Source organism: Heteronotia binoei, chromosome 12, assembly GCF_032191835.1.
Source record: "Heteronotia binoei isolate CCM8104 ecotype False Entrance Well chromosome 12, APGP_CSIRO_Hbin_v1, whole genome shotgun sequence".
Taxonomy (NCBI): domain Eukaryota; kingdom Metazoa; phylum Chordata; class Lepidosauria; order Squamata; family Gekkonidae; genus Heteronotia; species Heteronotia binoei.
Window position 1 is genome coordinate 69775870 of NC_083234.1, and position 23041 is coordinate 69798910.

General features: G+C 45.8%; 1 protein-coding gene across 2 annotated transcripts in view; it reads left to right on the forward strand.

The window, feature by feature from the left end:
* EEIG1 (estrogen-induced osteoclastogenesis regulator 1) overlaps nt 1-23041 on the forward strand; it is a 73854-nt gene that overhangs the window by 38057 nt on the left and 12756 nt on the right. For both annotated transcript variants that reach the window (XM_060251152.1, XM_060251153.1), the window contains exons 3-6: nt 7993-8113; nt 9705-9734; nt 17411-17527; nt 20673-20719. In XM_060251152.1, coding sequence (XP_060107135.1) covers nt 7993-8113; nt 9705-9734; nt 17411-17527; nt 20673-20719 — 315 coding nt within the window. The remainder of the gene's footprint in view (nt 1-7992; nt 8114-9704; nt 9735-17410; nt 17528-20672; nt 20720-23041) is intronic.

Here is a 23041-nt window from a genome sequence, read left to right on the forward strand (position 1 = left end):
AATCAATGCTGGAAAACATTTAGCTGAGGTGTCCACCAGGTCCATGGCATTGGCCGTAGTGCTCTTACAGCATTTCTTGGCTTCAGAATACAGCTCTCCCAATCAAGACTCAGGCAGGGGTTGAAGACCTCCCCTTAGAACAGTCCACCTTGTTTGTACAGTCTGCAGATGAATTCCTGTCTACTATAAAGAAAAACAGACAAGACAGCTCATCGAGCGTATGCCTTTTGGTTCAGTTTGGTGTAGTGGTTAAGTGTGCGGACTCTTATCTGGGAGAACCGGGTTTGATTCCCCACTCCTCCACTTGCAGCTGCTGGAATGGCCTTGGGTCAGCCATAGCTCTGGCAGAGGTTGTCCTTGAAAGGGCAGCTGCTGTGAGAGCCCTCTCCAGCCCCACCCACCTCACAGGGTGTCTGTTGTGGGGGAGGAAGGTAAAGGAGATTGTGAGCCACTCTGAGACTCTTCGGAGTGGAGGGCGGGATATAAATCCAATATCTTCATCTTCATCTTCTTCTGTCCCAAGGGCAGTGGTTCTAGCAAAGGCAACACGGTTTCGCTACCCCCTTCTAACCATCCATACCAGGCAATCTACCTTTGAGGAACGCAGTGGTGGCCCACTGCCTCGACCAACCTAGCAACAGCCTCTAAAACAGGAGTGTCATTTGTATCCATTTGTATTGGATGAAAACAAGGTGTGGTCCATATCCAATACTGTTGTGGCAAGAGAAGCCAAGGTTAGGTAAGACTGTGTAGGCAACCACTCTTGAGCCGACTGGAAAAACAGCTGCTTGTTTACACTAGGACTCACCAGGGAAATGACCTCTTTTCTTAAAATAGCTTGGCTTGACCTATCTGATTAGGGGCAGGCAACGTGACCCTGCTTCACTGCTACTGGGGCATCACCAAACACAACTGTGAGCCAGCATGCCAGGCAGAGCCATCTGTCAGAGGCGCATGAGGGGGGATTAGTCCTGCTTGAAGGGCTTGACCCAGATTTGTATCTTAACTGCCCCCTGGAAGCCCTCACTGCTATCGCTTAAAGCACAGTGACCCCGAGCATAACGAATAACCAAAACTAAGCAGCATCTTCAAATCACACAGTCTAAATCGGGCCTTTGTGTGACCAGGGAAGATGTTTGCATGCCAAGCTTTAAGCACTTGGCCTTTTCTAGTTCTGTTTTTTTTTTTAATGTAAAACTGAAGGCATCGCTGCACTAGGAACTGGGTTTGCTTGTGATTTCAGGAACTTAAAGGGAAAATAGCCTATTTTACAAAAAAACGGGTATGCTGTCTCTGCAAGATAAGACAATCTAACTACTACAGCTAGCAATGTGCTTTTCATTAACCCCTTTGAGAGCACATATACAGCCAATACTCCGTCTAAGCTGTGGAGTCTTGTGAGCAAAAATTCTGCTTTGTAAGCTACTGGTATTAAAGTTGTGAGCTGCTGCATACATTAGTTTGCTCTGGGGCCATTTTTCCTGAGTTAGGACAAAAATGTGCGAGCTGGAGGCTAAAAAACTGTGAACTAGCTCACACTAACTCAGCTTAGAGGGAACACTGTATACAGTAGGGGTGGCCAAAAGGTGGCTCAGGAGCCACATGTGGATATATTTGTGTGGCTCTTGAAACCCCCACTGCCCTTTTGACCTGCTTGGAGAAGGCATTTCTCTCTTTAATTCACTTCTTCAAGGCAAGGCAGTTGGTGGCTTGGAGAAGGCGTTTAAAGTTAAAGTTGCTTTCTTTCCACCTCTTCCCCCTCCATTTATTTTCCTGCCTGCCTTCCTGTCTTGCGGCTCTCAAACATCTGAAATTCATATATTTTGACTCTCAAATATTATTCTTTGTGGCTCTTACATTAAGCAAGTTTGGCCACCCCTGGTATACAGCCTCTGCTCTATCAGCTGCACTGGCTCCAGTTTGAGTACTGAATCAGGTTCAAGGTTCTGGTACTTACCTTTTAAGCCTTTAATAGTTTGGAACTTATCATATCTGCAGGACCGCTTCTCCCTGTATACCCCTCAGAGCTCATCTGGTAACAATTTATTGGTAACCTCTGGCCCCAGATTGGTCCAGCTGTCTTTGAACAGGACCAGGGCCTTTTCGGCTCAGGCCCCAATCTGGTGGAACTCTTATCTAGTGAGACTCATGCCCTGTAGGACTTGGTTCAGTTCTGCAGGGTCTGTAAGACTGAGATGTTCTACCAGATGTATGGTTTAGGACAGTGATGGTTAAAGAGATCAGCTGGCCTTCCTTCTTTCTCCCTTTTCCCCTGCTTTTCTTGTTTTTAATTTCTCTTCCCCCATCTTGTTTGCCTTATTCCTTTTTATCTTGCTCCTTCCTGTCTTCCCTCCTCCTTCCTTTTCCTCCTCCCTTGCCCTTTTGTTAGGGCCTGTTTTTCCCCCATTTTCTTTGTTCTGGCTGCTTCCCCAGTTTTGCCCACCTGTGATGGATTGTTTGGTGCGCCATCTAACTTATTGCTTGTTATGTTTTAAACTTGTAATATTGGATCTTAAATGATAACATGTTATCTAACCGTTGGAAGCTGCCCTAAACCCTGCTTGTAGGGGAAGCAGTGGATTATAAACTGAGTAAACAAATAATATTATTGATATTGCTAACCTGAAAGAGACTAGAGGTTGCTTTCATATGTTATTTGGATTAAAACTGGCTTACAATTAAACTTATCTATTGTGAATTTAATTCAGATTTAGCTGCACTTTGTAACTGGCCTTGCTTCTCATTTATTGAGGATCAGCCGCTTTCCATACTTGTACTGTTAATGCATCAACTTCCAGACTGATTTCACACTAGGCTTGTTGCAAGTGGAGAGCCCTTTTGATCCCAGCGCTTCTCTCCCAGCAGAAACCACTTGGAAGAGGATCCTGTTTGCTGCGGAAGAGCGCCACGCCAACTCGCAGCTCCGGAACAACTTGTGCAAAAATGGAGAGAAGCTCTGGGAGCAAAAGGGCTCTCCACCCGGAACAAGCTTCATGCGAAATCGGTCCCAGTCTTCTTACTGTCATTGTTTCTCCCACTTTCAGCTTCATCTACAGCCTTTGCAGCCTTCTGATTTCTTTGGCTAGTTCCCAAAACACTATTCAGATGTCGTGATCGAATCATGGTTTGGGCAGTGCCTCAGGCTCACATGCTCCCTCTTTCCCTTGCTTGCTGACCCTCTCCTTCACTTTCTGGTTTGCAGTGGTCATGGTTTGCCAAGACATCAAATTGAGTAAACTGTGGTAGATAACTGGATGTGGCCAAAGTGTTCCAACTGATCTCTTGTAATCCTGTGCAGGATTGGTACTTAATCCATGAACAAATATGTTGGTTTATGCAAGAAAGTGTGTATTTTACCTTTGCTTTCCTTGTTGCGTATGAATTAAATACTGTGTACAAACTGGGAGAAAATTTAAGACTTTCTTCTGGGAATAAGGAAATGGCATCAAACAGCCATTTGTAAACCTCACTCATAAGATAGAATTTATAGCCTGTCCATGGTCTAATCTATTTTTTTGTTCTTTGAGCACAGAGTAAACTTATTCAATTGGATCTATTTCTGGCTTCTAATTTAGCTTGAAGCCTGGTTGCCTTCAAAATCTTGTTTGAGCAATGTTACCAGCTGTTTTCTCCCCTCTGTCTTTTGTCCTTGCCCCTTATTGGCTTATGTATTCTCATTCTTTAATCACATATTCAGTGGTTATATACACACTTTCAGTCTCACCTAGGCCAGCTTTGAAATGTGCTCCCTGTAATTTAAATGCTGGAGATGGACAAGCAAAATATACCATGCATTGCCCAGACCTTATGGTTGTGGTATGAATCTTATTTCTGGAATTCGACTTTAAAAATCCCGTGTGACACCCTATGTCATCAAAAACAACTGAAGCCTCATCCCTTGGGAGTGTCCCTGTGCATCCCTGTACATCAGTGGCACCTTATTTGGTTGCTCCACTCAAGCTGACCAACGGTGAGCTGCAAGGCCAGAAATTGCACGCCTCAAAAGCATCACCTGCAATCAAGCCAATTCCACCTCCAAAATGCACTGCTGCCCTTTTAGGCCGACATGAAGCGCCTTACCCAGCTATGCTTGTAAAGATGCCAAACAGAACACTTCCCCTCTTCTCCTTTGCCTGTGCTCTTAGCAAAACAGAGACCACATCCTGTAATAAGTGGCGGTGGGTGGGTGGGGGGAATAGGTTAATACAGGGGTGTCAAATTCATTTGTTATGAGGGCCAGATCTGACATAAATTGAGACCTTGTTGGGCCGGGCCATGTCAGGCTGGGCCATGTGTGTACCTGTTTAAGATTAGGTAGCTATTCCTCCCCCCTTCCTCCCCAAGGGAGGAGTCTCAGCCAATGGAGAAAATAGAGGTTTTGCTCTGTCGCTCCTGTGCAATTGAACAAGCAAGCTGCAGAAGGAAGCTGTTATGCAGAAGGAAGCAAAAGAAAGGGAGAAGGAAGCAGTTGACAGCCAGTTGCTTGGGGACCTGATTTGGCCCCCGAACTGCATGTTTGACACCCTTGGGTTAATAGATGGGGCTTGTTAAGAATAATAATCAAGGTACCAAGCAGGGAAATTTCTTCTTACAAATCAGGGTATAGTTGTGTGACAAAGGACCCCTAAAACAGACAGCTTGCCCACATGTAGCTGCTACAACTTTGAGAAACTCACAAAAGTCTGTGGATTTATTTGTGTGACTAGTGAGAGGGGAAAGGCCTCTTTATCTGCATAAGTATTCAGTGCGATAACTGAATATTCAGGCACTAAAAGCAGGGCATTCTCAGGCTGGGATTAAAGTTTTTTCTTCCTGCCAGAGCTGATTCCATTCACTTGCATTATGCCTGGGATGGAGGAGAGTTGCTTTTAATTATTGAAGCACAATCTTATCTAATGCCTCCCCGATGCGGCTTCTGTTCCATTTTGTTCTCTCCTGCTGTGCTCTGTAAATTGTTGGCAAGTGGCTACAGATAATTCCTGCTCAAGATAATTTCACCTTTTTCTTCCCTCTGAGTTGTAGTTGAAGAACTTAATAGTCTCTGGGTTGATGAATGAACAGTTATAATAGCTCAAGCTAGCCATTCCAGGACCTGTAACGTGCATCTTCCTCCCTGCCCCACCCCCAACGCTCACTATGCACATTTACTTATGTATATTCATCATTTAAAATGGATGTGTTCCACTCATCCTTCACCCCTATCCTTGATAAATCTTGAAGCTTTCCACTGCCTTCAACTGAGGTGTCCCTAAACATTTCCCCTTCTTCTCCATTCATACCTTAGTGCCTTAGACCTACTTAAGTGCTGTGTGCTGTCAGTCCCGTGGCACAGAGTGGTAAAGCTGCAGTACTGCAGTCCAAGCTCTCTGCTCACAACCTGAGTTTGATCCCGGTGGAAGCTGGGTTCAGGTAGCCCACAAAAGAGGAAGCTGTGAAAAACCAGAAATATGAAAAGCACTGGACTCACAACTAAATACTGCAAAAATTAAAAACATTTTATACAATTTATTAACGAATCCAAAGTACAGTTCATAAGCACAAATGTTGCCAATTTGCAATATTGACTCAAGCCAAACCACACATTCCAAGTGCCGTTCCACTCCCGCACAATCAGTTCTGTCCGTTTTAAAGAGCAACCGCTCTGTTTTTTCTGTGTCCTTGCGTGCGTGGAGTATTCCAGCGACTAGATCCGCAACTTTTTGTAGAAAATGATGATCATCGGATATGAAGATATTTCTATTCCCAAAGTGAAACGGTGAACCGATAAACCTGTCCATTTCTCAAAAATGCTTCATCTGGCGCATATACACTATTTGGGACTGAATTCCTCGCAATACAGTCACACAAACTCCTTCGAGTCAGTTTCAAAGCTGGCGTCTCCGAGCGCTCAGAAGACGGCAGCATTCTTTACTTGATTCCACCTATTTTTTATGGATAAGGCTTCTGGGGTGAGATGGGGGAGCCATGGTCACCCTGGGGCCCTAGAAAGCTAGGCAAAATGCTTTTAGTTTGCAGCTTTCATTTCAGCAGAGGACAGGGGAATGTGACTTTGCGCATTTCATTGTCTCTCAGGCTAACCAACCTTCAACATTTCTGTGAGAGTGAAATAGCAGGAAAGTGGGGAGGAGAAGGAAGAAATGGGGAGAGAGCAGTGGGGTACAGTTCATTCAGTAGCTCTTTTATGTTAACAAAACCATACAATCTGTGTTTGTATGATATCTGGAGTGAGTGTGGGGGACTGGGGGCGTGGGGGACATGGCAGCCCTAGGAGTTCCTGTTCCCCATGTTTTTTTCAAGTGCTGAAACAGTCATGCGGGTCCGCATTAAAAAGGCTCAGGGAGGAAGACAAGATCTCCCGGAGCTGCCACGTGCCACGTCCACACTGGGACCTCGTGGCGATTCGTAAAGAACCACAGACGTTTTTAAAATGGCATTGGCAGCCGCAGGATAGCCTGATGCCCACTGTCACTTGTAATTTGGCTTTCAATAGAAGCAGTTTTCCCCAGCAGGCAACGGTTCCAAACAATGCCGGCATTCAGAAATACAAAATCGTGGTGTGGTGGTGGTTGTACATTTAACTGGTGAGGCCAGTAGAGGCTTAATGGGGAGGGATGGTGGCTCAGTGGTAGAGCATCTGCTTGGGAAGCAGAAAGTCCCAGGTTCAATCCCTGGCATCTCCAAAAAAGGGTCCAGGCAAAAATAGGTGTGAAAAACCTCAGCTTGAGACCCTCGAGAGCCGCTGCCAGTCTGAGAAGACAATGCTGACTTTGATGGACTGAGAGTCTGATTCAGTAGAAGGCAGCTTCATATGTTCAATGTTATATTGGCTTTGGCCTTCTATGGCTAATTCAGATAACCTAGTGACATAGTCCTTGTAATAGGAGAGAGGATGCTCTATAAACAAATCATACAGATGTTATTAGAACTTACAGATATTGTTAGATGTTTATAGAACTGAAGATAAACTTGTAAAGCTTAGGTATCTAACTTTCTTGTTACCGAATATAAATATAAAAGGGCGTCCCCCATTTTGTCTCTTTGGGCGTCTAAGTCAAAGTATTTTATCATTGCAGCCATAGGCTGTGACGACCTAGCAGCCCCCTCCCCCAAGTATACGGTTTGCTTCTAACCCTAAAAAAGCATAAAAATACATAGCGAAATACAGAACTATGAACAAGATTTAAAACATATATGATGAAACAGAACGGCAAAGTTAGACTATAACTTGGCCCAGATTCTTATTTGGGTGGCTGTAATTATCTTCTTCCTTATTTTTATTGCTAGAAGGATTAAAGTAGCCACCTTAAGGGTTTTTAGCTATGGATGGCATGCATATGGCAGGCTGTAGGAAGGGGTCTCTTCTTCCAAAACAAAATGGGGGAGGTCAGAAGGTTTCTGTCCTCCAAGCCATGGGGAGTTGATAGCTCTGTTCACAGGGTGCCAGTGGGATATGGGCAGCGGTAGTAGCACACCAGCCTGCCAGGACTAAAGTTAAAAGGGAAGCAAGCAGCCAAAAGGAGGCAGAATAGACTCTTTCACATAGTTGAAAATGGTTTTGGTGGATCTTTGCAATCAGTTCCTGCCTCTCAAAGACTGAGCATCACCGTAAATCGTTCAGGGAGCTGCTGCTTTGCAGGGTAACAAAAGGCATCCGAGGATGACTTTGCTCTAACCCCAGTTCTTCCCTATACATGCACGGGTCCCTATTTGTTCACACAGTTAGGCTTGTTTGCCTAGCTGCCAGTGCAAAGAAATGCATTCTGCAGACTGATGTACAAAGTTTGGGGGGCGGGGGGGATGGGACAATGGACATAATATTCCTTCTGGCTGAGGAAACCTGACTCTCTTTTTGCCTGGTCTCATTTGGAAACTGCTGGCTGTGGGATCTGTAGGCAGAAGCTTGATTTAGCACTCTCTCCCTTTTGTTCTTATTCCTCACAGAGAAGAGGCTTGATTTAGCAACTCTCTCCCTTTTGTTCTTATTCCCCACAGAGAAGAGGTTCAGGAAAACTGTGTACGCTGGAAGAAGAAATTCACCTTTGTCTGCAAAATGAGTGCGAATCCTGCCACTGGTCTCCTAGATCCCTGCATCTGCCGTGTGTCTGTCCGCAAGGTGAGTGTTCTGTGTTTGCTCCATCCTTTGATCTGGCTTCTGCTTACAGAAATGTCACTGTGCCGATAAGATTACCCTTTAGGTAGGGGCACAAAGGCCTTGACTTAGATAGCCTAGATCCAAGTGGGCAGCCGTGTTGGTCTGAAGTAGTTGAACAAAGCAAGAGTCAAGTTTCAGCTTTAAGACCGACCAAGTTTTATTTAGAGTGTAAGCTTTCGTGTGCTGTCTAAGCACACTTCATCAGACGAGGGGATCGGGTATTGTTGGCTGAAATACAAGCAGTTTGTTGATTAAGTCTGCATACTTAATCAACAAACTGCTTGTATTTCAGCCTACAATACCTCGTCTGATGAAGTGTGCTTAGAGAGCACACGAAAGCTTACACTCTAAATAAAACTTGCTTGGTCTTAAAGGTGCCACTTGACTCCTGCTTTGTTTAGATAGCCCAGGTTAGCCCAGTCTCAGAAGCTGGTATTTGTGTGGGAGAATTCCAGGGTTGTGATGCAGCGGCAAGCAATGGCAAACCACCTCTAGGCATCACTTGCCTTGAAAACCCTGCAGGATCACCATAAGTCAGCAATTCTGATTTCTACCACCACCATAGATGCAAAGAGTCAAGTTGACTTGCATTTGGAGATGCTCGTCTGGTTATTAGGCAGGTTTCCCCCCCAAGCAGCCTTTTTAAAGTTACTTCTGATAGAACTGCACTTTCTCACTCACTAACTTCCTAACTGTAGAGAACTCAGTACTTATACCGATCACATCCCTCCCAGGTCTATACTTTTCTCCAAGAAGTCCCAGGTGGCATACGTGCTTCTCTTCTCTGTTACCCCTTCTCTTCTCACAACCACGGGCACAGTTCAACAATTTCAGCCTTCAGATGACAAGATGTACTTCAGATGTGAAACTACATCCTCATTTAGCTCAGGGGATGGGTGGAGTTTAGCCCTGACAACACCACTGACAACTTTGTTACCTGAGAGGGCAAGTGTGGTAGGTGCAAGGTCATCCAGTTGGCTTCTTGGCTGAATGGAAATTCGACTTTGGGTTTGTAGGCTGACAATAACCACTACTCTGTGGCTTTCTAAGCTGCCTACTGCACCCCTCCTATTACATACAAGGCTCAGAATTGCTTTATTTGCTTAGCAGAGCTATCTGGCAAAGTGTACTCTAAATCTAAATGGTGGGGGAGGGAGGGTGCAGGAAATGCATATGATAGAGAGACCTTTGCAACTGATAGTGTGTGTTTAGCTAGTGGAAGTAGTCATAAATGATTAGTATGGCAAGTTTGACTGGCCCCAGGCACCTGTACTTAATTTCTCCCCTGCTCCAGAGGAATTAATAAGCCTAGTGGAGTAGTAATTATTCCAAGCTTTGGAATGCCCTGGGTTTATCAGGCCGCATAGTTTTCATTGCACTGAAAGATATCCTCAACGAATATGCCGACAGTCAAAGGGTGATCTTTGAATGCCAGTGGCTGTGCAGAGATAAAGAGAAGATGATCATGCACTCATTCCTCCAGTAAAACTGATGCATCCTTTCTCCCTCCCCCCTTTTTTGTGTCCTCTCTCCCCCCTCCACCCCATTATAGGAACTGAAAGGTGGAAAAACCTATTCCAAGGTAAGAGGAGCTGTGAAAAGTTGTCTGTTTTCCATGTTATGATATGAGCATTTATATAGCACTTAGAGTTCAGAATGTCCCACGAATCCTTACAACAGCTCTGCGAGGTAGACCAGTGCTGTTATTCTCATGCTGCAGATGGAGATGTTGGTGCTGCAAGAGGCCAGCTAGCTTAAAGCTGCCAAATAAATTAACACTGTTGCCCATTGTCCCACCCTTATATCAACCAAGGAAGGGATTTCCCTAGGAACAGAGCTGTGCTCCAGTTACAGAACAAGACACAGTATCCTCTTCCTTCTCCGTTTCCTGGGAAGATGTTCAGACTGCTTTACCTCCTACATGTTGTCCTCATGGAGTTGTGCTCCTTGCTCAAAGGAATACCTTTTTCCTGGAATTCCGAAACTGGAGAATTTACTAAAAAAACTGGAACATATTTACCAATCACATCCCCAGGTCTGTACTTTTCTCCAAGACGTCCCAGGTGGCATACATGCTTCTCTTCTCTGTGACCCCTTCTTTTCTGACAACCACGGGCGCAGTTCAACAATTTCAGCCTTCCGATGGCAAGATGTACGTCAGATGCAAAACTACATCCTCATTTAGCTCAGGTGCTGAGTGGAGTCTAACCCTGACAGCACCACTGACAACTTTGTTACCTGAGAGAGCAAGTGGGAAAGTCTGTTCCTTGGTATTTCCTCTTTTTATAAGACTACCCTGTAAGAGATCCCTTGCTTCCAGATAATAGTTCTATTTTCACTTTTTTTTCACTTCCTCTTCCCCTCCCCAGGGCAGAGGCAAATTTAGACTGACAGCAATCCGTGTTACTCGTATCATGCAGATAACTATACCATCCTGTCTTATAATAATTCAGGCCATCTGCCTGTCTGGGTTAGTAGTAGGTTAGTAGTGCCTACTCTTCAAGGTTTTCTCCAAGGTTTCAAGGATCTGTGGCATACAAAGCATGCAAAGCATTTAAGCTGTGTCCCAAGCAAGCGCTGACTCTGGGAGAGAAGGACTCCATCAGCAGTAGGCTGTTGAAACGTGATTGTATTTATTACAGTATTATTTATTTATTTTTTAAATTTATGAATGGCCTCATCCTGACCCATGCCGGGCTCTAGACGATCTACAACAAAAGTACATATAAAATCAATAAAACAATTAATTAAAAACAATTGCAACCCAATGAACCTACTTTCTAGTGTGCTGTAATTCTGCTTTCCAGGTATTGAGAGCAGTTCCCCCCCTTGAGTAGAGGAAGGGGGAAGGGGGGTGTCAGCCCAGCAGCTGTCGCTGTCCTCAACCAAAAGCCTAGCGGAACATCTCTGCTTTGCAGGCTCTGCGGAATTGTAAAAGACCCCTCAGGGCCTTAGTATCTTCCAGCAGAGAGTTCCACCACGTTGGGACCAGGACTGAAAAAGTCCTGGCCCTCGTTGAGGATAGATGGACCTCTTTAGGGTGCCTACTATCTTGTCCTCCAAGTGGCTTACAGTAAAGAGAGGTTAAAACTTACAATCAGTTAACATCCAAAAAATGACACCTGCAAAACTAAAAACAGTGGAGTATAAAAGCAGAAGTCCACAGGGAATCAGTGCAAAATTATATGCAACTTAATCAGTCCAGAGCAGGAGAGTTTTTAACCTGCCTCCTATATACTGCCAATGAGAAGCTGTACCAACATCACTTTCAAATGTGTTCCATAGCCTACATGCCACACCTAAAAAGGCCCTGCCATATATTGCCATGCACTGTCTCTCCAACGGGGTGGTGGTGTCTTAAGTCCAGGGTTTGTTTCATATAGGAGGTGGCTGCCCTTGTTTTTGACTAGCCATGCTCTGAAGGGCTCTGCCTACAGCTGTCCTTCCCCTTGTCTTGTTCTACACACATTTCTTTGTTAGCCTGCTCCTGTCCATGTTTTCTGCCCTACCTCTTCCCGTGCCTCAGACTGTGGTCTCCCGTTCTTCCGGATGCCTTCCTTAAGACCCACTTCTTAAGCACATCCTTTTCTGAACCGCACCTGCACTCCCATGCTGCTTGTTTATGTTACCCTGTCAGTTGAAGTGGTGCTTCCTGGCCCCTCTTTCCTTTCCATACCCTCTTATCCTTCTTACCTAGACTGTAGTATGCTCCTGTGACGCTACTGCCAAGTAACCGCTGTGCTTCAGATGCGGAAAGGTGATGGGGAAGCAATGTACTGTACATGTTCTTAGGCGTTTATGAAATTGGGAGGGGGGGAAGGTTGAGGAGGAGGAGAGGGATCGCACTGGAGTTTTGGGATTTCTCATCTTTTGTGCTCCAGAATGTGAAAATGGCTGCCTTTAGATGCTGTGCAGCAGAGATCTCCAATCAGTTGTCCCTGGACAACATTTCTGGGTTGTCCTCCCTCTTTCCCAAAGGGTGATTAACATGTGGAATTCACTGCCACAGGAGGTGGTGGCGGCCACAAGCATAGCCACCTTCAAGAGGGGTTTAGATAAAAATATGGAGCACAGATCCATCAGTGGCTATTAGCCACAGTGTGTGTGTATATATAAAATTTTTTGCCACTGTGTGACACAGAGTGGTGGACTGGATGGGCCGTTGGCCTGATCCAACATGGCTTCTCTTATGTTTCCACTTTATGTTGCACAGGCAGCTCAGTGTCCCAGTCAGAAGCCACAGGTCTCTTTGCTCATTGTTAATACTTCTTTGGCACAGCAAGAGCACAGAAGAGCTCATAGGTGGAAACGGGCCTGCGGGATATGCTGGTAGAGAGGAAATCCTTGTGTCTGTGCCGGATGCTGCTGCTGGCTGCTGGGTGGGAAAACGAAGGAAGTGGTACTGAGAGGTTATATCTGAGAACATCCTTTTGTTACAAGGACTGACCTTCCTCCTGCAGCTTCAGGCTGCTTTCGGTCATCCCCTCACCCTCGGGAATCGGTTTCCTGGAAAAGTTCAGACCTCAGCAAGTCGTGCAAAGTTGTGTGGCGGCAGAGTTTGAAGCCCTGTCACAGGCCTGCTCTTTGGACAAGTTCACCTTGTATTGTCGAGACCCCAAGATGAAAAAGGGCCCTGTGAGTCACCCAAGGTGCAGAAAGTAGGAAAAGGATCTCACTGGGAACAAGTAGAGCAGAGGTGTCCCGGAGGGCTCCTATCAGGCCCCCGAGTGACTGGCTCTTGTCTGCTTCCTTCTCCCTCTCTCTTGCTTCCTTCTGCATTTCAGCTTGCTTTGCAAGGCTTGCTCAATCGCACAGGAGCTACAGAGCAAAGCCTCTGTTTTCTTCACTGGTTGAGGCTCCTCCCCCTCCTGGTCCCCTGGGGAAGGAGGGAAATAGCCAGAGCTTCCTTTGCCCTGGATCACATGGGAGAAATACAAAGAAAGCACCTTTAAGACCACAAAGTGTTAATGTTTTAAGCATGTTTTGAAGGGGTTTTTATATTAAAAAATCTGTAGTCAGGTTTGCCTGTGTCCTTTAAAAAGTTTATATCTCTGCAACCTAATCTTAAATAGCCTTGGCCCAGCCCAGCAAGGTCTCATTTATATCAAATCTGGCCCTCATAACAAATGAGTTTGACATCCCTGAAATAGAGCATAAATATAATTGTATGCTTAAAGGTACATGATATTCAGTAACAAAACTGTGTAAACTACAGGAAACATATTACTCCTGGCCCTTGATAAAGACTTCATTTCGTTTGTCAAAACAGCTGTTGGGCAGCGGAGACCTTGGAGAATATTATTCAAGCACTTTTGGGCAGTGGAGACTTTGGAGAATATCAAACAAGCACTTTTCAGCAGGCCCGTACTTCGGGGGGGGGGGCAGGCCACTCCATTCAGCCCCTCCCCTCCATCTGTATGGCCCCTCCATTGGAGGGCCTCCAGTCTGCCCCTTCCCTCACCACCACTTGCTGCCGCTCTGAACAAGTGCAGCATTGCTACTGAGGTGCCAAGGGAGGAAGATTCTTATCTGGGAGAACCGGGTTTGATTCCCTACTCCTCCACTTACAGCTGCTGGAATGGCCTTGGGTTAGCCATAGCTCTGGCAGGAGTTGTCCTTGAAAAGGCAGCTGCTGTGAGAGTCCCCTCAGCCCCACCCACCTCACAGGGTGTCTGTTGTGGGGGGAGAAGATATAGGAGATCGTAAGCCTATGAGTCTCTGATTCCGAGAGAAGGGCGGGGTATAAATCTGCAATTCTTCTTCTCCTTTTCCTTCTCCTCCTCCTCCTCCTTTTCCTTCTCCTTCTCCTCATTCTCTTTCTTCTCCTTCTTCCTCCTCCTCCTCGGAACAGAAACGAGCCCCTGCTAGCTGGATCCTTGGTGGCCAGAGGCAGCGGGGGCCTTGGAATCTGAAGGGGGGGGCAGCAGTTCCTTCCAGGAGGGCAGGAAGGAGGCTTCACTTTCACCTGCCCAGAGAGACCAGAAGAGATGGACTACAGGTCAGCATTTGAGGGGCGGAGAAGCCTACTTGCAGCCTGATCCCCCTGGAAGGGTTACTGTATCAGACAAGTGGGGGACGTCAGTTTACTTGAGAAGCAGAGAAAGTGTTTAGGGCCAAACTGGGTGGCCCCCTGGCCCCTCCAAACAAAAAATGCTGCTGTGGGCCCCACCAAACATGAAATCCTGACTACGGCCCTGCTTTTCAGCCTGTTGGGGTCTGGTGAAATCGATGGACTCTTAAACATACTTTTGCACACCTGAGAACCTCTTTAGGAAGACTATCCAGACCCTGCCATTTCCCCTCCACCGCACACGGAGGCAATCGGAGCGCTGAGGCCTGTGCCTTGACAGCGAACACGTCTTCTCCATAAGCACGCTGTTTTTCCTGCTGTCTTTTCAGCCTGAAAACCAGCATCTCTTCAGCGTTAGTGAAAGTCGCTTGTGTGGCCCCAAGCGGAGGCATAATTAAAAAAAAATGAGGAGAGGAAAGTAGGTCACCTTCTGGGAGTCAGACGTCAGAAGGAATCCTCTTCTTCTTTCTCGTTCGTCTTCAGGGTTCGAAGCTGTTGACTAATGCAAGGGAGTGGAGCAAGTCAGTCTGCAAACGCACAAATGTCACCTGTGTTGAAGCTTTGACATAGGAAGGGTAAGAGTGAATGGGAAGATGTTGCATTTAGAAAAAAAGGAAAGTACACTAGGGGAAATTTGAGGCAAATCTTGGAATGTCTTGTTCTGTTCGTGAACGTTGAGGCCACTTGCATTCGCCACTTGCGTAAGCGGCAAAATCTGGAAGCGTACATGCTAGCTGTGGCAGTTTCATGACCGCCAAAGTGTGGCGCAAAAGCTCTCCAAAGTCACAGATGTAGTCATGCAAGATGCAGGTTCCCAGTTGGCATGCTGTAGTGGTTCCACGATAAGGCTGGCTTTGGCCATAGAGTTCAGGAAGCTGCCAAATATAACATCTATAGCAGGGGTGTCAAACATGCGGCCTGAGGGCCAGATCAGGCCCTCAGAGGGTTCCTATCAGGCCCGTGAGCAACTGGCTGTCATCTGCTTCCTTCTCCCGCTCTCTTTTTTAAAAAAAATCTTTAATTGTGTTTGTCTGTGTGTTTTATGAAGTTTATATCTCTGCTACCTGCCATTACATTTTATGACACACGTGGCCCGGCCAAACAAAGTCTCATTTATGTCACATCTGGCCCTCATAACAAATGAGTTCAGCACCCCTGATCTATAAGCATCTGTGACCTTTCTTCCTCAATAAGAATAATCTCTTCCTTGCGAACGGGTGGCCTTTCTCTCTGGCAGAAGATACGATCTAGACATGTATGAGTTAACAGTTGTTGGAATAAACTAACTCTGACTCACAGAAATTTGTGCTAGAATAATGTTTTAGTCTTTAAGGTGCCACTGGAATCCTTTTTATTTTGCAGGTAAGCCCTCGCTCTTTACATCCTTATCAGTCCCCTACCATCAATCTGCAATATGGGGACAATAATGTTGATCTACCTTGTATTGACTTAGCCTTTCCGAAAAACAGTCCATGCTAACGTAAGGGTTGCTGAACTAATGAACAAGAAGTGCTCTGAACTCTTAAGAGAAGTTCTATATAAATGCCAAGTAGCGTTGTGATTGAGTGTTGCTGGAAAGTGACATGTACGGCACATCCGCATGGCCATAAAACAGATGTGGATGCATCATCGGACTCAGGCCGGTGGGAAATCTCCGTTGCTGCATTTCTTGTGCATCCTCACCTGAGCCAAACAGCTACTGTACTGTTGGCAAATGGTCAGTGCTGGGAACTCCTCTGATATGTCATTTATGCCAGTACACGTAGCCAAAATGACAACTACAGTCCTTGTGATTATCTGAGCATGGAACTCTGCTGTGAGTTTGTGTTCAGATGTCTGTGAATGTGACTAGCAATGGAACAAGAAAACACCAGGAAAAGAACTTTCTAACATGATGGGTTAGATTAGAGGTGCTTCGGTGAGCGATCACCTCTTACTGTCAGCCAGCATCTTTTGCCCCTTCAAGGGACCAATATGAGAGGGGCTGTGGCTCATTGGCAGAGCATCTACTTGACGTGCAGGGGGTCCCAGGTTCAGTCCCTGGCATCTCTGGTTAAAAGGATCAGGTGGGCAGTGATGTGAAAGACCTCAGACTGAGACCTTAGGGAGCTGTTGCCGGTTCGGATAAATACTGACTTTGATGGACCAAGAGTCTGATTCTGTAGAAGGCGGCTTCATGTGTGTGAAAAGCCGTCCTCGGGAATTCCTGTTCAAGCTTCCTGCTGAGCTGAAACTAGTTTTGCCCCATTGTGAGTCAAAATGGCCAAGCAGATGCAACTCTGTTTATCTCGAGAAAATATTCCTGAACGTGATCTGTCTGCTGTCCTGCCTTCAAGAGTTATCAGGAGGAAGACAGAGCAGCAGCTGATAGCTCGAATCCAAACTTTCTCGCGAATTCCTGTGTTCTGCAACTTAATAATAAAAAGAAGTTCCACATTTTTAACCAGGCACATCCTGCTGGCTGCTTGTAACTCATTAAAATCAGTTATTTCAGCACTCCTGGTATCCAGGAGGAAAGTGGGACTTTTAACTCTCTAACATGTCTCCAAAAGCTTTCCCTTGCCCTTATTTAGCTGCATCAATATATGAGGAAGTCCTGAGAGGAGATCCTGTGGCCCACTGTCTTCGAATTGGAGCACATTCCCGAGCCTTGCTGTAGCCTCTAAGAGAGCTTCTAACTTTTAACTCTTGACTTAAAAGGGGCAAAAAGACTCTAAAGTGTGTTCTTCCCCACAATCTCTCAATCTGGTTTATTGGGAACAGTGTGCTGATTTTAATCTGCAACAATATCCTTTCATCTCTCAGTGTGTGTGCTGCACTGCATTCTGGGACGGCCAATACAAAGAGTGCCTTTATTATGTTTGTATGTGCGCATAGGAGTGTGTTTTTCCACATCATTGACCTAGTGTCTTCTGTGTCCTTGGTTATGCAATGTCTGCAGGCGTGTTAACACTGTCCTTGCCAGAGCAGCAGTTCTGTTTCCTTCACCTCATACCTAAAAATTTCCGGGCTGCCTGTAATTATTTACCTCTCTTTGAGGTTAAGAATGTGACATGTTCCATCCTGGGGTGCAGATGCGCTGCCAGGTTTTGTGTCTGCCTCCGCTTGGCGCTCTCCTTTCCTGTGTTGTTCGCCATGTATGATGCAAAGCGTTGAATGCTTTTTAAAAATGTGTTGGCTTTTTACAGCTCGGTTTTGCTGACCTAAACTTGGCAGAGTTTGCTGGCTCTGGGTTCACCGTTCGATGCTGCTTGCTGGAGGGGTACGATACCAAGAATACCCGGCAGGATAATTCCATCTTGAAGGTAAATGCAGAAAGAATCGATTGATCAGCGCCACACACCTAATTGTATTTTCAAAGGATATTTCCCCCTCCCTGATTTTTTGGTTATACTAGCCAAGATTCAATAGAGAATTGCACCCAAAACAAAATGCAATGAATTGCAAGGTCTCCAGGCCCATTAGGGAAAAATCCAATCCAGTCTACTTAATGCCTTGTGGTTCTTGCTTGTGAGAGTGGTCATTTTCATTTAGGATTTATGCATCTATGTGTCTACCTGTTCTGCAGGTTGGCTTTCACTAGATCTTTAGCCTAAGCTGTGGTTGCAAGCCCGGCAACTAAAAGAATGTGCTCCAGCACTTAATTACTGAGGATCTTTGTTGTCCCACTATCTGATTTCAGAAAGGAGTGCTCAATCCAGAAAAAAAACTCTCTAACATGATAAGTTAGAGATGATACATTGAGTGGTCACCTTTTACTGTCAGCCATCCTCTTTTGCCCCTTCAAGGGACCGAGATGCTGACAGAATGAAATAGTTGGTTTCTGAATACAGGAGACGGTTGTACTACAGACTGTTTGGGGGTCTGTCTTCCCCCCACCTTTGTTCCTCTGTATAAAATGCCTTGTAAATTATATTGCACATCTTCAGGAAAGGTTCTGTGCCAGTCCACTGTCTAATGCAAGGGTCCCAAGCTTGTTGAACCTTTTGAAATTTTGAGAGAGGGTCCACAAAGTGACTGCTACAAAATTCTGGATGTTTCTAAGCCCAAACATCATCCTTTAATGCAGGGGTGGCCAAACTGTGACTCAGGAGCTACATGTGGCTCTTCCACATATATCGTGTGGCTCTTGAAGCCCCCACCGTCCCATCAGCCAGCTTGGAAAATGCATTTAAAGTTGCTTTCTTTCTATCTCTTCCCCTATTTTTTTCTTCTTTCCTTCCTATCTTGTAGCTCTCAGACATCAGACATTTATGTCTTGTGGCTCTCAAACATCAGACATTTATTCTATGTGGCTCTGAGGCTAAGAACTTTGGCCACCCCTGCTATAATGTATTTCCACACTTCTTGCAGAACAAAAGTCTTCTGAAGCACTTCCTGCTTCACTGAGATTGCCAGGGGCACCGTGCTACCCACAGGAAACTCTTTGGGGGCCACTGGCCTGGTGTACTTGTTTTCCAGTGGCTGAGAGGGCTTCTTCCATGGGAAAACAGTAAACAAAATGATTCTCCTTCTCTTTCTTGCACATCATGCTCACCAAAATGGTACTCTTATCATACCTCTGTTGCATCGATGCAGATCAGGCCTTGGAGCCTCAAGTACTCCGGTCCAGATGAAACCATCCCCCAAGCCACACACATTCCAAACATCTTGTGTGTCGGATTTTATTTACTGTAAGCTTTCCTTGGGAGATTATTTTGGCCAGAAAGGGTGTGTGTGTATAGTAACTAAGGAGGTTCTTGCTGCTATGAGAAGGGCTATTAAGCATCAGAACTAGGTCTTCAGGTCAGCCAGACCTGTCTAAACTTACTGGGCAGGTGCTCACTTTGTTCCAGTTTGTTTTTTGGTCATGGTCCAGGACAACCTGGTGTTGCCTATGACTAGTTACTTCCAGAAGCGTGCTTCATGGTACGAAAATGCTTTCCAGCTTTACCTGCCATCCTAAGCAGGGTTACACTTTCCCAAACCCATTGCCTTCAGTGGGTTCTAAAGGCTGTAACTCAGCACAGGGTGGAATACTTAGTCTCTCTGGCAATTGTGCTGGGAAGTGGTGAGTTGACATCTGGTAGTCTTCATAGCAGAGATGCAGGCTTTCTGGCTCCATGCTCAGCACCTTATTCGCTGTTCTGCATTGATGCTGGCTCTTGACTGCAGTGTGTTTCCTGATATACACCTTCAAGAAGGCATATGCAGAAATGTACGGTTTTATTTAATACTGAATTTCTGTGTACTTGGCTGACTTCAATGCAAGGGCTTCAGCCAGAGGTCTTTGTCGCTATTGGTACCCTGTATTGCTTGAGATTCTCTCTGCCTACTGTGGAAGGAATTACAGTGGGCTGGGGGAAACCTCCAGCTATTGCCTAGTAAAGGAAAATGAGACAAAGCAAAAGGCGCCTCACGGAATACTATGAAAGAACAAACTGTTCTTAATCAGTCGTGTTTCTTGGTCACTATGTGAGCACATAATGCTGGCAGTCTACCAAGTGCTAACTTAGCACAGTGTGTACGTCATCCACTGGATAAATCAGTTCTCGGGAGGAGAATCTTACGCTTGATCAGAAATTCAAGGGGACAGGAGGGAATGGAAAGGTTCTTTGTGTGTCAGAAGCTGACGATACAGATGCATTATGTTTTAAATGAAGCCATTCTTTTTATTTGGAATGCTTATTAGCTGCGTTCCCCAGAAAGAACGCTGCAGGTGGTATACCATAAGGGGAAAAAGGAAAGGTTCCCTGTGCAAGCACCAGTCGTTTCCAACTCTGGGGTGACATTGCTTTCACAACGTTTTCACGGCAGACTTTTTACGGGGTGGTTTGCCATTGCCTTCCTCATCTATGTTTTCCCCCCAGCAAGCTAGGTACTCATTTTACCGACCTCAGAAGAATGGAAGGCTGAGTCAACCTTGAGCTGGCTACCTGAAAGCCCAGCTTCCCCCGGGGATCAAACTCAGGTCGTGAGCAGAGTTTAGGACTGCAGTACTGCAGCTTTAACACTCTGCGCCACGGGGCTCATACCATAAGATCAACATAAAGCATACATTGTTTTTTAAAAGGCTACAAGAGTCAGTCTTACCAATAAAATAATTAGGCATGAGCTGTCAAGAAAGCCAGCTCAACACCAAAAGGGAAGGGGTCAAGTAACATTATCCAGTTAACAAAACGACTAGGATAATTGGATGTGAGAGCGACCTAGCTGCGACATCTGTCACCCCATTGATCACCAGGGTTGATTTGGCTGATCTGGCTGGCTAGGCAGGTGTCCCATACCTCCTTCACTGCTCCATGTGCATCCCTCCTGAAGCTGAACACTCAATGGAAGAGTGTACCATTCTTCAGTCAAGGGTATACGATAGCTGTGCTCCCCTACTAGAACCTCCAGACAAACTCAAGATGATATGATGATGTGACTAGGATAATTTTAAGAAATTAAGCCACCTTGTATTTTCTGCAGGTGATGATTGGAATGTCCCTACTCTCTGGAGACCCTTGCTTCAAAACGTGAGTCGTTTGAATGAGCTCTTATGCTACTAAAAGGTAAAGGTAGTCCCCTGTGCAAGCACCAGTCGTTTCCAACTCTGGGGTGATGTCGCTTTCACAACGTTTTCACGGCAGACTTTTTATGGGGTGGTTTGCCATTGCCTTCCCCAGTCATCTACACTTTCCCCCCAGCAAGCTAGGTGCTCATTTTACCGACCTCGGAAGGATGCAAGGCTGAGTCAACCTTGAGCTGGCTCCCTGAACCCAGCTTCCGCTGGGATCGAACTCAGGTTGTGAGCAGAGAGCTCAGACTGCAGTACTGTAGCTTTACCACTCTGAACCGTGGGGCTGCTTATGCTAAAAATAGGTAAAAGGGAGCCAGGACTGTCATACCTCTGCTTGGTTCCCTTACTTCTGTGTCCATATGCATGTGAGGTTGGGTTTTTCACATGACAAGGTTACAGATGACCACCTTCATTGCGCTGCTACAGCTGCCCGTGCAGTCAGTTTTTAAGGTTCTGAGTCACAGTTGCCTGTTTTGCCTCCTTGGTAGGTTAAGAGAAAGATGGGAAAAGATGGGTTTTTTAAAATGCGTTTTTGTATGCAGATCACAAATATATCTCAAGAGGGTCAAGTAGATCCAGTTTGCCTTGCCGCATCAGAGGCCTCTCCCTGCGTGCTCAAAGTGGCCATCCATTGGCTCCCCCATCCATGACCGTTTTATATATTATTACACTTAACATGAATTCTCAGGATATCTTATCTCCTGAAATGCCATACCTATTTGTCCAGCATTGCACAAACAATGACTAATATTCAATCAATGCACACATTCTTTTTTGCATCGCCACCCTTTATTGTTATGCAGTTAAACAGCATCAGTTCAGTTGCTGTTTGCCAGCTTCTCTTGGGACACACAGGCAGTGCTGGGTAAAAATGGTCCATCCGTGGCTGATCCATTATGCTGTTTTTGTGGTTGGCTTGATTTCTTGCTAGAGGGAACAAACCTGAGAGAATCTTGGGAGGCAGGAACTGTTTGAAATTCCCAGCCCACTCATCAAAATCTCTCCTCCTAGAATTGTGTGAGTTCTCAGGCGCATGGGCAGAGTGATTCTCCACCCCTACCCCCTTGTTTTTAATTAACTGTCAATATCTGGTGGCCCCTGGAGCCTTTCTTGGACCAGTTTTTTGAGAATTTTCCCTCCCCTCCCCTTTTGCTTTGGCTAAGTTTGGTGTGGTGGACCAAAGTATGTGGACTCTTATCTGGGCGAACCGGGTTTGATTCCCCACTCCTCCATTTGCACCTGCTGGAATGGCCTTGGGTTAGCCATAGCTGTCGCAGGACTTCTCTTTCCTTTCCTTTCCTTTCCTTTCCTTTCCTTTCCTTTCCTTTCCTTTCCTTTCCTTTCCTTTCCTTTCCTTTCCTTTCCTTTCCTTTCCTTTCCTTTCCTTTCCTTTCCTTTCCTTTCCTTTCCTTTCCTTTCCTTTCCTTTCCTTTCCTTTCCAATAAGTTTTTATTTATATCCCGCCCTCCCCGCCGAGGCAGGCTCAGGGCGGCTCACAAGACATGGTGTGTACCATGATTATAATAATACAATTCATATAATAAAATACAGTTAATAAATATGGTTAAAAGACAGTTACATAAATATTTTAAAAAGCACAATAAATTAGAGGTGCTACATTACAGTAATATATATATATCCAGATGGCCAGATGTCACTTTCAGGGTTCCACCTTGTAGGCTTGTTGAAGGAGGACAGTTTTACAAGCCGTGCGGAACTGGTTAAAGTCCTGCAGGGCTCGCACTTCCTCCGGTAGCTGATTCCACCAGTGGGGAGCCATTATTGAGAAGGCCTGCTCCCTCATTGCTTTCAGTTTGGCCTCTCTTGGTCCAGGGATTTTTAGGAGACTTTGGGAGCTGGATCTCAGTGCTCTCTGGGGAACATATGGAGAGAGGCGGTCCCTAAGGTAGGCAGGTCCTCGGCCATATAGGGCTTTAAAGGTAATAACCAGCACCTTGTAGCGAACTCAGAACACAATTGGAAGCCAGTGCAGCTGCCTCAGCCTAGGCTGCATGTGTTCCCACCGGGGTAGTCCCACTAACAGCCTGGCTGCCGCATTCTTTCTTCTTTCTTTCTTTTTCTTCTTTCTTCCTTCTTCCTCCTCCTTCTTTTGTTTTCTTGCATACATGGAGAGCCTTCTGATAGGCAGAGAAGTTGTTCTTGCCCATGGGTAGCCTGGATTTGCTGCTGTTGTGATTGGCTGCTTTACTGTTGGATATCATGGTAACGATGCAGACAGGTGCTGCAGAGTCTCACCCCTGTGGTGTATAAGGGCCAT